Source organism: Alosa sapidissima, chromosome 19 (assembly GCF_018492685.1).
Source record: "Alosa sapidissima isolate fAloSap1 chromosome 19, fAloSap1.pri, whole genome shotgun sequence".
NCBI lineage: Eukaryota > Metazoa > Chordata > Actinopteri > Clupeiformes > Clupeidae > Alosa > Alosa sapidissima.
Window position 1 is genome coordinate 14,629,802 of NC_055975.1, and position 14,098 is coordinate 14,643,899.

General features: G+C 43.5%; 1 protein-coding gene across 2 annotated transcripts; it reads left to right on the forward strand.

Moving 5' to 3' along the window:
- The first annotated feature begins 325 nt into the window (after positions 1 to 325).
- On the forward strand, positions 326 to 14,004 carry ahi1 (Abelson helper integration site 1). 2 transcript variants are annotated; one of them, XM_042072749.1, is made up of 27 exons: positions 326 to 464; positions 1,215 to 1,298; positions 1,672 to 1,781; positions 1,960 to 2,510; positions 3,211 to 3,332; positions 3,631 to 3,817; positions 4,674 to 4,866; positions 5,138 to 5,233; positions 5,346 to 5,531; positions 5,676 to 5,828; positions 6,148 to 6,280; positions 6,502 to 6,625; positions 6,894 to 7,123; positions 7,425 to 7,531; positions 7,765 to 7,883; positions 8,231 to 8,361; positions 8,771 to 8,911; positions 10,861 to 11,033; positions 11,161 to 11,206; positions 11,416 to 11,504; positions 11,902 to 12,019; positions 12,166 to 12,224; positions 12,338 to 12,403; positions 12,534 to 12,696; positions 12,867 to 12,958; positions 13,232 to 13,311; positions 13,729 to 14,004. In XM_042072749.1, exons 2-27 carry the CDS (start codon positions 1,289 to 1,291, stop codon positions 13,901 to 13,903), a joined length of 3,654 nt encoding a protein of 1,217 aa, XP_041928683.1. In that variant the 5' UTR covers positions 326 to 464; positions 1,215 to 1,288; the 3' UTR covers positions 13,904 to 14,004. The 2 variants fall into 2 exon arrangements, with proteins under 2 accessions (XP_041928683.1, XP_041928684.1); XM_042072750.1 differs by having other exon boundaries at positions 11,416 to 11,453.
- Positions 14,005 to 14,098: the final 94 nt, after the last annotated feature.

Consider the following 14,098-nt stretch of genomic DNA (forward strand, 5'->3'; position numbering starts at 1 on the left):
TTAACATTTAAAACAAAAATGTATGGATTTTGAAAGTTAAGTAGGCCTAAGTTGTTAGAAGTAGGCCTAGGTCTATTTCTGTAGCCTACTCCCTAAATGCAGACCTAGGCTACTGGCCATACATCGTTTTCTGTTGTAGGCTAATGAATTAAATGAAATGAAAGGTGCATTTCAACTGAACTGAAAGCCGCAATTCTGTTTCTATGTTATTGTTATTTTCATCAGAGTGACAGCCTACTGGGTTTGTTTGCCCCATGCCCAGATCCTATCCACGGCCTCCCTTTCGTTACGCCCCACCCATATTTAAATCTGGTCGAGTTGTGCTACATGCTGTCAAGATCTTACTGATGTTGTTTGAGTGAAACCATCGCAACGGCCCAACTTGGCGTTGTTATTACTGCCACATAGCTAGCTTGGTAGAAGCTAACAAGGGAAAGAGCCGAATTAACACGTCACATTCTCAGGTATGTGTTACTTACACAACGTCCAGTAACGTTATATCTGATATCTTCCGTTATCTGCGATATGTATAAACTGATATGTTTTCCTCACTAGTTAGCGGTAAGCTACTTATCCTAATTTAGCTATCCTAGCCACAGTTAGGATAGCTAATTTGAAAGACACCGGCTAGCTAGCTAGCTAGCTAACGGCACTCCTTTAGGATAGTTTGTTATCCAAGGTGGTTAACCGTAAGTTAACGTTACTGTTTGCTAAAGTAAAAACATAATACACAATGTCGTTCGTGTTGTAATATGCCGTATTAATAAAGTGGAGTGTATTGAGAAACGCTAACGTTATCAGTAAAGTTGGCTAACTTGCTCTGTACTAGAGAATGTCTGTACTAATGTCATCCCTGTTAAACTGTTAAACCAATAACTTAACGTACAAAGAGGGCTTCTATCCAGATATAGCAGTTAGCTTTGACCAATGCAAGTGTGAAGACTAACTTTGACGTTACTCAGCCATGGACTCCTTTACCGTTATTTTCTGGGTAACAATTATGTCGACTGTAAGTGCTATGCGTAATATCGGCTCTATGTTGGGCGGTATAATTGGCTTGTTACTCAGTCATAAGTTACGTGCTGTAATTAATGAGGTTGGTACCTGAAACAGGGATGATTATGTTAAAGATACGTAGTTGTTACAATAAAGTTAGCATATTGTATATTTTTAGCTAAACACGTTTACTTTACGCTTTCTTGGTACAATTTCAGGACATACTCGAAAATATCTATGGTGGTGAAGATTCTTGGATTTTGGTGCAGTATGGTTTGCCTTGTCTTTGAGAATGCCGGTTGGTAAGTGAGATTTTGGGACCTGGAATTATTTAGTGCCAAAGTATATCTTCTCAAAGCTGATGTAAGGCGTATGATCATTGCTTGATCTCTTGGCCCCTGCCTTTATGATTTACAATGTCAGTGGACCTACTGGTAGTACCCAAGAGCACCTAGACGACTACTGATTGCATTCCCTCCGAAGTCATCATCATTAAACCTATGACTTTTACCTCACAACTACAACTTTCTGTGTCTAATTTCCTAAAAATCTGTTCCCAGCATTTTCTGCCCCTAAAACAGTGTAACCCTTTGGTTGAGCTTTTTGAGATATGGATCTGAGGTTCTGTCTGGCATATCTATTATGTTGTTGAAAATCGTTTTTTGTCCACTTTAGAGCTTGAGGTGAAAACTAGGATTGATGAAGTGTTCAGGAGATATGATGTGGTTCCTGTGGTGAGGAAGAAGGTGAAAAAGAAACCCGATGAGCTTCAGGAAAATATTGTGGTATGCTTTTATTTTGTTAAGATTGTAAAAATAATGTTCTGTATATATTCCCAACCTTCTACCATAGAGTCATAGATCAGTATACATCCAGAAAATATGTAGCTTAATCACCTTTAACAAGCCTCCATGAGCATGACTGTTTTGGTTGATGGATTCCCTCGTTTTCTTTACCTCTCAGCTTGAAACTTTTAAGAAAAACCTTGACTTGACCAAAGGCACAGAGGACCATGAGACCATCCTCCATAACACCTACGACCCAGCACAGGGCAGCCCTCGCTTCACCAAAAACAAACGCCGGGAATGGGAGGTGACCGAGAAGGCCAACGTCAACGGCGGCGCACCCAACCAGTCTCTCCTCACCAGAGTCAAGAAGAAGAACAAGAGAAACTTGCCAGTGCCTCCCAGCCATGATGTAGCCAGGGTCAGCGACCACGATGATTGGAGCGCCAACAGGTCAGAGGTCAGTCCAGTTCAGGAGTATGACGAGGGTGGTAGAGGGAAAGGCAAACGGGGGAAGAAAGGGAGGACCAAAGGAGGAGAAGACGAGGAGGAGGCAAGAGGAGGGGTGGATGCCGACGATGACCTCCTGCAGGAGTACCAGCAGCAGCTGGAGGAGCTCGGAGGAGCAGCCGGCCCCAGCTTCAGCGCCAGAGCAGGTTTGCTGAACAACGAGGTGGGCAAGAAGAGGAAGAAGAAGAAGCAACTCAAGTCCACAGAGGGAGGGATAAGGTAAGGCTTCACTGGAAAAAAAGGATGCTTCCTTGTGTAGAAGGGGGACTGTCACAAAGGGAGAGGCCAGTCACCCCTACCCGGCCTTGAGCCTAGGTGTCTGGGATAAAAACCCTTTGGCCTGCAGCAATGCCAAAGATCAGTCACAGTGTTTGGTTCGAGGCTGGGTGGAGAGGCTACTCTCTCCCTTTGCTACAGAGAGGGACCATGCTCACTGTTATTCCTCTGTGTTCTGCAACACTTGACTGAAGTTATTAATTTTACTCTTGAGTAACTGAGTACCACTGATATCGCTGTGCAATGCTATTATAATTACATAGCGACATAAATCAGGTGTGGAACAGGGAGAGAGGTGGGAATATGGAGCACAGCAGTTTATTGTGGGGCATATATGTTGTGAATCCTAAGTAGTGACATCAGCATTGTTTAGTAAATTTGGGTTTTATAAGGTATTAATTTCCCTTAAAGGAAAAAGATGCAGCAGTTTTCCACTTTTTGATGTAGGCTTATATTTGTCTGAGCAACTATTTGGTTTTCAAATTATACAGTGATGTGGGACAGAGGACAGATAAACACCTGACATGCCCTCCTTTGTTTCACTGTGACAGAGCAGCAGACCTTTGATAAACCGAATGCTGTACAATTGTAGAATATTGTGCAGAAAGTTGCACTAACACACGTCTGATTCTCCTGAAAACAGTGCCCTTCAGGAGGATGCCCAGGAGAAGAGGAGGTCTGGGCAGTCGGACCAGGAGGAGGTTACAGAGGCTGACATAGAATCACTCAAGTCCAAAGGCAAGAAAAAGAAGAAGAAAAAGGAAGGTAAATTATATTGGGAAGATGCGTAGAGAACAAATAAATGCTCTGCTGTTCCAAGGGAGTGAAGTTACATGTTGAGCATAAGAGAGAGAGAGAGAGAGACACAGCAGTAGCAAAAGCATCTGATTCCTCATGAAGTCCCCTTGACATGCAGCAGAGTTATGTAGCAGTCCTCACCTCTCTGTCCATAGATACTTACTGTGTAACTGAAGAGGTCCTGTGTCACACCGCTTGTCTTTATGTTTTAGTCTTCCTGTCTTGATGAGAGTGACAGACTGAGATTTCTTTCCTCTCTTGGCAGTACTGACCGAAGAGAGCCAGACAGAGATCGATCTCCCTTCGCGTCCCATGTTTGATGACAGCCTGGTTTTGGGAGTCTATATCCATCGTTCTGACCGGCTGAAGACAGACCTGCTGGTGTCTCATCCCATGGTTAAGGTCCATGTGGTGGACGACAGAACATTCCAGTATGTGAAGAAGGAGGATGCGTAAGTCTCTTTGTTCTGTGATTTTGAGTGGTGGCACTGTTAATAAATAATCTAAGCAAAACTCATTTGCTGGAATAATCCAATGGCACTGACTTTTGTGTATAAGCACTGAGAAATACTATTTGTAGCTTTTATCTGAACATAATACAGGTGCATCTCAAAAAATGTGAATATCGTGGGAAAGTCCATTGCCCTAACAAGACTGAGAGATTAAAGGCTCAGGAAACCATAACTGGTGTTTTGTCTTAATTTGCTGATTAGAGCTCTTCTCAGGTCGACATTTCTGTATTATAAATTCTTAGTTTGTAATATTTTGAGATTCTGGATTTTTGATTTCCATGAGCTGTAAACCATAATAATCAAGGTTAGAATAATCAATATTAAAACAAAAAAAGGCTTGAAATATTTCACTATGTGTAATGAATCTAGATTATATGACAGTTTTACTTTTTGGAATAAATTACAGAAACTTTTGAACTTTTCCATGATATTCAATTTTTTTGAGATGCTCCGACCTGTATGTCGTTACTATTATTGTTGTCACGGTTGCTTGGATTTAAGATTCACTTTACTACAAGTATTACTGTCTGCTTTTTTCCGTTCTTTTGGGTGATACGCAAGAAACATTTTAGCCTGTAACAAAATGTTTGCTGTGCATCACTCCCAGGGCGAAGAGAGGCTAAAAAGAATCCACATTAGATTGCAGACACTTTCTTGTTTGTAGATAGGGTTATCATAAAGGCATTATCTTTATATACCGGTCAACTACAGTGCACTAGTGCACTCATGTACTGTAATGTGGTCAAATCTGTGATGTTTCTTCGTCCCATGTGTTTCCCCTCTCCCCTCTCCACAGTAACCGGCCAGTCTCCTCCTTCTATGAGCGTGACAGTGTGGACCACATCCTGCCCATCATGACTCAGCCCTTCGACTTTAAGAAGCGCAAGTCCACCGTGCCAGAGTGGGAGGAACAGATCATCTTCAATGAGCGCTTCGGCTACCTCTTGCAAGAAGAGTACAACGCACCAAGGGTCATTCTGTTTTTCGAGGTGAGTTTGAAATCCCTTGAGGTGAATAGCTCATGGCTATTAACTGAGGATTGACAGTCAAAAATTGTTCTGTAATCTGTAACCATCAACTGATTGATCAATCTATCAATTAATCACACAGTTTCTTTTGTCATTGGTCAGGAAGTGATTAAGCAGATATTCCCAAGTCAGTAATTCATACCAGAAGAGTCACTGGAAGGGAATGGAATATATCATTTTTTTTGCAGATGAAGCGTATTCCCCTGTGATAGTCTGTCACCTATGTTTTTAGATCCTGGATTTCATGAGCATGGAAGAAGCGAGAACTCATGCCAACGCTGATCGGCATGAACAAGGGTTCAGAAAAATAGCTTGGGCCTTTCTGAAGGTAATTATCACTATGCCTTTTTATGATACGTACATTTATCCATAAGTACATGTGATACAAGTGACCAGCATTTTCATTGGTGGATTCCACTGAACTTCCTGTTCTCTTCCAGCTGGTAGGAACCAATGGAGTGCTGAACACTGACAGCAGGCTGAGACTGCAGCTCTACAGCGTGCCCCCCAGGGCCAAGAAGATGCCCAACACCATCGAAGTGGTGGAGTGGTGGAGGAAGTTCCCCAGGACCAGATACGCGTCCACCCTCTACATCACCATCAAGGGCCTCAAGCTCCCTGACCATGTACGTAATGCAGAGTTTTGAGAAATTGAGAAATGGACATTATATGCATAGACAAACTCTGCAGAATGCCTCTGAACTCAGTGGGATAAATCGATTGTGTGTGTGTGTGTGTGTGTGTGTGTGTGTGTGTGTGTTATACCACAGGTGGACCCCAGCATCCGCTCCATGATGGCCCTACAGCAGGAGCGGGGCAGTACCTCTTACAGTGAGTTGCAGAATGAGATCACAAGGCGAACTAATGACAGGCTGCTGGACAGCAAACACAACATTATCAAGTGGAATCGCCTGCCTGGACAGGTATTGTATCATCTCAAGCATTACAGCTGCATTCCTGTACTGAAATCTCAATCCCTATTTTATGAACTGATTTCACATGCAGGGTGAGGGATGTACATTTGATTTTTGTAGAATGATAATGGCAACAGTAAAGTTTGACTACTTCCTTAACTGGAGAAGCTGAATTCACTTGCATTTGTAAAATACATGAAGTTCTGTTGCCTATAGTTTGGGGGTGTGAGGTCAGCACACATGAAATCTTTATCAACCCCTACAATTCTCATAGATTTCTATTGTAGTTGTGGTGTTCTTGTTCTGAGTGTGCGTGGTGCTTGTGCAGGTGTGCCGGATCCCCAACAAGCCCATGCTGGCGTTCCGAGGGGGGCAGATGGGCTGTTTCACGCTGCGCTTCTCCCACCACGGCCTCATGCTGGCGGCCGCCTGCGCTGACCGAGATGCCTTCCCCGTCATAGGTGAGGAGGACACTAGGGTGTAGTTTCCTCAGGTGCACAAGGAAAGCAGCTTTTATGCTATTTTTGGAGTGCAAACATTAGGGCTGTAAACAGTCCTGAGCCCATGCTGTTTTCAGTAATGAGGAGCCAGTTTTAAAAGTGTCATATTGTTTGTGCTTAATTTTTTTCTAAATTGCTGTTGATTAGGATGACTAATCAACATTGTTATGTGTGTTTTTCAGTCTATGAAATTCCTTCTGGCAAAGTGCTGACTTCCTTTAATGGCCACTTGAGCCTTGTGTATGATCTGTGGTGGTCTAAAGATGACTGCTATCTGCTGTCTACATCATCTGACGGAACAGTGAGGTATGGTACCGATAATATCTACTCAAAGATTATTTACATTACAGTACAGTGATGCAAAACACTGTCTGAGCTCGTCTGAGTAAAGAGTGCTTAAAGCCAGATTAATGGCCCACAGACAGTGCGGGCAGCCCTTGTTGTTTACCTGTTGTGATCATGCTCTGCTGTAAACATGACCTTCTTTAGGGGTCATGACCTGGCTCAGCTTGAGCTGAGCCAATCAGCAGCACCCTCTCCCTTATCCTCAGCCAATCGCCTGTCTCTGTTTCAGGATATGGGATGTAGAGAGGCTCCAGAATGTGGCTCAGAAGATCTTGCCCCATCCTTGCTTCCTCTACTGCGCCCAGTTCCACCCCTCCGCACAGCACCTGGTGGTGACCGGTGGCTTTGACTGCCTGCTCAGGGTTTGGGACGTGGACGTCCACGATGTCAACGGCCATCTCCTGAAGGAGTGTGAGGGCCACATTGCCTTTGTCAATGCCCTGTGTTTTGACCAAGAAGGTACAGGGTTGCTAAATGCTTTTCCTGTCAGCCTGTTGTATTATGTTGTCCAATGGCTTTGTGTGTGTGTGTGTGTTCTGTCTATATTGAACTTACCATTTGCTCAGCAGTCTTTGTTTACAGATGCGAAACGGCTTGTAAGGCTAACAAAGTAATGCTAATGTAAGATAGCTAACTCTGACACATTAGCTTTTTTTGTTTTGTAAAGCTAAATGTGCAGATGTTTACAGGAAAACAATAACAAAAAAAGGCTTGGCAAGGCAAGGACGCATTATATGATTGATAACTTTGGATGTTTCAGGGGGGCGAATGTTTTCTGGGGACAATGCAGGCGTCATCATAGAGTGGAATGTAACCGTGGGTGACGCATCCAGCCAGAATCCAACTCGCTTCTGGAAGATTGAGAGGGTGAGTCTGTTTCTATTGAAACAGCTTCTACTGTGATTGAGTGGCATGCGCTTTTGTCATTGGGGATGTCACTGTTTTAGATTTCAATCAGAAGCCTCTGTGGTTACTGTAGGTACAAAGGGTTTGGGCAAAGTTAATTATGATGGATAGTGCTAAGGTGTGTGTGTAGTAGCTACACATGGTCAACACTTGCTCTGGTCCAGTGATGATGCAATGTTGTCTTTCTGTTCTAGGAGATAAAAGAGCCTGATCTGGAAGGAGTTCCCATCAACTGTTTGGAAGTGCATCCCAATGGGCGCCGCCTTCTGATTCAAGCCAAAGACAGCACCATCCGCATTATGGATTTGAGATTGTATGTATAGATTTTTGCCACACATAATTCATTTAGGCTATCAGGCTTGTCTCTCCAGATGTCTATTTTATTCATTCATTCATTCATTCATTCATTCATTCATTCATTCATTCGTTCATTCATTTCTCTACATGTAAAGAATTCATAATACAATCTCTTGCTCGAAAATGTATCCTCATTTGCTGCTGAATGACCGTGATCACTGTATGTGAGATTAGACTGGGTCATTTCCACCAAACCTAATTTAGCCACATAACCTAATTTATCGTCTGCAAGCCTGTTAAATGCTATGGCTGGACCCGATGAATGTAGCTAGTGTAAATTACTTCATGCCTTGTGCTTGTCAGACTGGCTGTGAAGAAGTTCACTGGTGCCTCAAACTACCGGGAGAGGATCCAGAGCACCCTGACGCCCTGTGGCAGCTTCATCTTCTCCGGGAGCGAGGACGGCCTGGCCTACGTGTGGAACGCTGAGACCGGTGAGCTGGGCAGACCAAGCAGAACTCAATACTTAATACCCCACAGTACTCAATACACACAGCATTTATTGGTACACAACGGAGTACAAAGAGAACACACACCTGCACTATGCTATGTTAAATGCTATGCCTGCACTATGCTATGTTATAATACTGTATGTTATTCCTGCATTATCTTATGCTAGTTTTTTTTAAACGTTGAGTTATACACTACAGTTACTTTTGTATGTTCTTCTTGCAGTTTATTAAACTAGTGATGTGCTGTGTTTATTATTGTGTTCATCCTTTATATACAGTATTTTGTGTTCATACTATTAACCAGTCATACAGGAGCAAGTGTCACTGAATCAGACATGAAGTATGTAAACAGTTGTTGTGTGTGTGTGTGTGTGTGTGTGTGTGTGTGTAGGGGATCAAGTGGCGGTGTACTCCGAGCTGTGTTACCCCACTGCTTTGAGGACTGCTGCTTTTCACCCTTTTGAGAACATGGTGGCCTTCTGTGCTTATGGCCAAAGCCAGCCCATCCACCTGTACCTTTATGACCATAAAGGTAAGAGCTACACACACAATACCTCCCACCCACTCCTACCTGTACATGCTGAGTATGTAGCACACAGGACACATTACATACAGTATACTACTGTACAAGCATAGGTGCACAACCAATACATGGCAATTTGAACAGTTTTAGAGTGTAAAGCCAAACTGCATAGCATAACTTTACTCACAACTCAGTTTAGCTTTAGTGCATGTAACTTTTTTATTTAGGTGCACCCAAATTTTCCGTCGCACCGCCTTTAACGCCACAATTTCAAGGTCACCCTTTTATCACTCTTCAAATACAGTACATTCCGTGTCTGAGCTGTTGTTAGAACATGAACCGGGAATGACAGTATTGATTTGATTTGGGGGGGCCCCCACCACCTTGACGCCATCCGGAATATTGAATATTGTGTGATGATTCACATCAGTGACAATCCTAGACTCGACCCTCCACACACACACACACACACACGGAAAATGATGACTTATGTCATAGGTTTCTATTTCATATTTTGGAATTCATAAACGTTATAGATTTTGTTACTTCATAGTATTTTATGATCTGCATAATTACTAATAGCTAAAATATTTAGTAATTTGAATACTTCATATTGAATTTTGAATTATTACACTTGTCTTTAATGTCATTTCAGTGGTGGTGTGTAGGTCACTTTAAGAAGAACGTGAACGTAATTATCTTTCATTCTCATCATGGCTCATAGGCTCATAGGCTAGAGAAAAATAGTTGCGCATAATCCAAGGATATATGGATGCAATGCTTTATGTTATGTCATTAGATAAAATAAATGTTCAAAAAACTACCAAGTCAAAGAAAATATTTCTGGGATCATAGAAGAGATAAGTGTCTTGCAATCTTCATTTCCATGATTTTGGTGAGCACTACACGAATGACAGACATGACGCGTGAGCTAACGGGATAGCTACCTTGAAGGAATTCTCTCCAGATAGATGTAAAAGTTTGCCGATAGGTTGCGTAGCTTATTTTGGAAATGTTATTAAACCCAACAGTAGGCCTAAATGAACTAAATTACATAGCTTAGGTAAGTTAGCAACAAAAACTTGGCTATGGGAAGCACTAGAAGCATGCTTTGCACACACTGACTTGAAATAGGTATCTTACTGCAAGACAACACTGTCATTCTTAAAAGTATCGATACTAATAAAATTAGGTATCGTGACGTTTCTAATTTCAGGGTATTGCGATACTTTTGAAGTATTGGTGCACTATGCAGCACTAGTAAAAGGAGAACAAACACTTAAATCGTGGAGAGACAGCAGATGCGAGGAATGTCTAGGCCCCTCACCCCTCACGTTAGGTGCACCAGGGCGACCCAGGAAAAATTTTAGTCGCACCCTTAAAAAATGTTGTCGCATGTGCCGCACTCTAGAGCCATGATGTGATGTGAAATAGAGCATAGCGTTAGTTCAGGCAGGCCACGGAGTCACGCCCGGCAACTTGGCTAACTGCTCAGCTGACTACCCAGCTGATTGATCAGCTGATTACTCCCTCTTATGTTGGTGGACATCATTTAGGGCGCCCTTTTTAAGCTGCTGTAGCCTGCCTACTCTTGCTGCTTTCTCTGCAATCTTTTTTGCAACCCACCTCCACCCCATCTCCTCCTCATACATCTGACTTATCAATGTCTAGTTGTTGACATTGATGTCTGGTCTGTTCTGTACCCTATGGGGGGTTTATCTTGCTGCTCTCTCTGCTTTAGGCTTTTCAAGTTTGCACGTGGAAGGGCAGGGGGCTCCCAGAACAGAGCCATACCGCCAAATTAAACATTATGCATTACAAATAGTAATTAACTATCTGGACAAAGTGGTCCTGACTAAAGTGCAGTTTTGCCAAGTATAATGTTGTGAATTGTGATGCTTTGGTGCCAAGGTTGTTATGGCGTCAGAATCTTTTGTTTGTTTGGTGGTTTTGTGCAGTGGCCCTGTTGGAGGTGGAGAGCATGAAGGCCCTGACCAGAACGGGTACGACGGACACACAAACCCCGGTGACTTTCCAGGACCCCAACGTGTCGGCCATGGACCGCTTTGCCAGTGCCGCACGAGTATCTCTTAAACTGCAGCGCCTCCAAGCGCAACTGGACTCTGTGAGGGTATGACTGTGTCAGCTCTATTTATAACTATGTGTTATTATGATTACCCCACTGAAAGTCATAGTTATTATAATTGTTCATAATTGTAAAAATCTCACTGTTTTCTCATCTCATCAATTTATTCTAGGAGCCATATCGAAACACAACCGGAGCAGACTTTGGCTATAATCAAGGTATTGAAGACATTTGAGCATATTAAAGCATAACATCCAAAGTCAGGGACAAAGCGTATCTCAAGTAAGAATATGTTAAGTGATTTGCACAGTTGGGTCCAGTTAAAAATCAAAAGCATGATATTGAAGGAAATTATAAAAATGTTTATCCTCTGTTATCTTCAGTTATTATTCATCTTTTCTCATGTTTGCTCATTTTGTTCCTGCAGGAGGGCTGTCCTACATAGGAAGAAGTCACACCCAAGAGGCAGGTGTCACCATCACCGTGTTCCTTTCAAATGCTGCAGCTTGTACAATGGAAAGTCAGATCATAGGACTTCAAAGGCCATCTGTTGTATCCCTCCTCTCTTTTGGACAGAGTGGTTTCTTGTGAAAAATGCCTTTAAAATGCTTTGAAACACCCTAAAGGGTTTTTTGTAAAGAAAAAGCCCTTTATAAGCTTTTTTCCTCAATATTCCCTGAAGAAAAAATATTGGACTGTTCGTGTTTTTCGACCAACAGAAAAAAAATTCTGAACAGGTTCCACTCAGAATTCTTTGAACTTTGGTGGTATCTAGTTCAATATTTAGAGCGTATCTGGGGTGTGAAACAGAACGTAGCCGGTTCTCTGTTGGTGGAAAAGGCCTGTGTGTGTGTGTGTGTGTGTGTGTGTGTTGGGTACCTGAGTTCTCTCTGTCTCCCACTCTGTGCTGCAGGTGGGTCTGAGTGCATCCCTGCCTCCTCCTGCTCTCCTCTCTCCTCACTCCCAGCTGCACATCTCTGCCCCACTGGCAGCTCAACTGCTCCCACAGGCAGCTGGTGCCACTCAAGGCCGTATGTTCCACTGACTGGTCTCACACACACACACACACACACATACATACACACACATAAGCCTGTGTGTGTACATGTATTTGTTTGAGATAGGAGATGGTAGACAACATCTCACTTCCTCACTCGGTCTTTTATGCTGCTTGCAGGAGGGTTCAGTCCAGTGGGCCAGTCTCGGAGACTCAGCCCTTCCCTGATGCACATGAAGGTGAGTTTAACATCTCAGCCCATCTGAATGCAATGCTTTAAATGAGACTCCTGAATGCATGCAGTCGGTGTTGTACAATGTTAGTGTTCAAAAGCGATTTTTTTGTTTCTTAGGGGAGCACTGGGTTTCCTGATTCATCAAATGTGTCGGTAGACGCAGATGTGCCTGTCCATCAAACGGTTTGTCTTCCATCTACTCTGTAGTTTGGTACCTCAGTTCAGTTTAACCACATGCTGCTGCTGCTGCTGCTGTGTGTAGACCATGATCCTCCCCTCATAGAGCACTGCTCCTCTCTGTCCCCCTCTGTAGGTCGTGTCGCTGTACGACTACACGGCCAACCGCTCCGATGAGCTAACAGTGCGGCGGGGCGATGTCATCAACGTGCTGTACAAAGACAATGACAGCTGGTGGTTTGGCCAGCTGGCCAGCGGGCAGCAGGGTTACTTCCCCGCCACCTATGTGGTGGACGAGAGTGAGTCCTTGCCACTGGTGCAATATTCAGTGGAGACAACTGCATAACACTCTGTACACTGTATTCAGTGGTTAAATGATTGTGTAACTCAAATTACTGGGGATAAACCTCTGGTTGTGTCTTCTCTCTTCTGCACCTCCCTCTCTGTCTCTCTCCTCTCCTCCTCACAGAGAGTTTTGATGAGGAGATGTCACAGGCCATTAATGCAGAGCCCATGTTTCAGCAGGAGGGGGCGCTGTCAGAGAGAGCAACACCTACGAGGGTAAAGCACACTACACCCAACTGTGACTGAGTCACTGCAGTTGGTTTTGACACCCTGAACTGTAGGATCATTTGTCTTGCACATTTGTGCTGTTTGACAATTATCAGTGTACGTAATATTTGTCCTGCAGCATAACAGAAATGGCCATGAAGTTACATGGGGGTAACATTGGCTATCTTTGAGTTGATGGCCTAGATGGCTTCACTCCAGCATGTGATGGCAAGGTCCACTGCATTAATGTTAATGTGTCTCGTTTCACCATCTTCTCTGCAGATGACGGCAGCCATCAGTGGCTCCGGTGAGCTGAAGATCCTGTCTGAGCAGGACACGGAGCCTGAGCAATCCACAAGCAGGTGAGTCTGCATGAATCGCCACTGGTGTGTTCGTCTAATCATGGTCTGTAAAGGTGTTGTAAATCAGTCTGAGTCTAGAGGGTGTAAGATAGCGATTTTTGGATCATGCGCCAGACCACACTTTCTGCCAAACTCCTGGGCGCAAGATTTCATAAAAGTGGAGCGCATGCCGCAAAATCCACCACTGGCTGGGTGTAAGATATGAATAAGCTTTGCGTTGCGCTCTGCGGCCCAAGAGCCCAAGATGTTTTTATGAGTCTGTTTTGATCAGGTCACATCTGATCTTTCTGTGTTGGGGAGAATTGGACATTTTTGTGTGAAATATGTAAAAAGACTATTTATAGATGCGATTCTGTTCAAGATACGGTGTTGATACATCTGGCTTTACATATAGCATTTGCTTGCTTTTCCTTGCAGAATTAAAGGCAAGAAGATGAAGAAGAAGGTGAAAAGGCGAGAGGCCATCACAGCCTCCTCCGATTCTGAGGGTCCTCGGACAGGAAGCCATAGGAGGAGGCCCCTCCCCCCACTAGGGAAGGCCAATGAGGCTTTTGAACCAGAGCCCAACTCCACAGAGACTGGGATAGAATAAGGTGACAAGTGAGGATGGCGCTTGTTTCACACTATACTTTCAAAAACATATCCTCCCTCTCAGGACACTATACAAAACTGAATGCAATATTTTTTATATTATATGCTGCAGCTTTTTTTCTGAAGCATTGAAGCTTGTAGTCATTGCACACTACTATGAATTGTAGGTAAACATTGTTTTTTAAAAAAAAAAAAG

Excerpts from the sequence above, each read along its gene's own strand:
- ahi1 (XM_042072749.1), top strand. Across the intron at positions 6,281-6,501 it reads AGATGCCTTCCCCGTCATAG|TCTATGAAATTCCTTCTGGC; the intron begins GTGAGGAGGACA and ends TGTGTTTTTCAG. Across the intron at positions 12,697-12,866 it reads CACCTATGTGGTGGACGAGA|AGAGTTTTGATGAGGAGATG; the intron begins GTGAGTCCTTGC and ends TCCTCCTCACAG.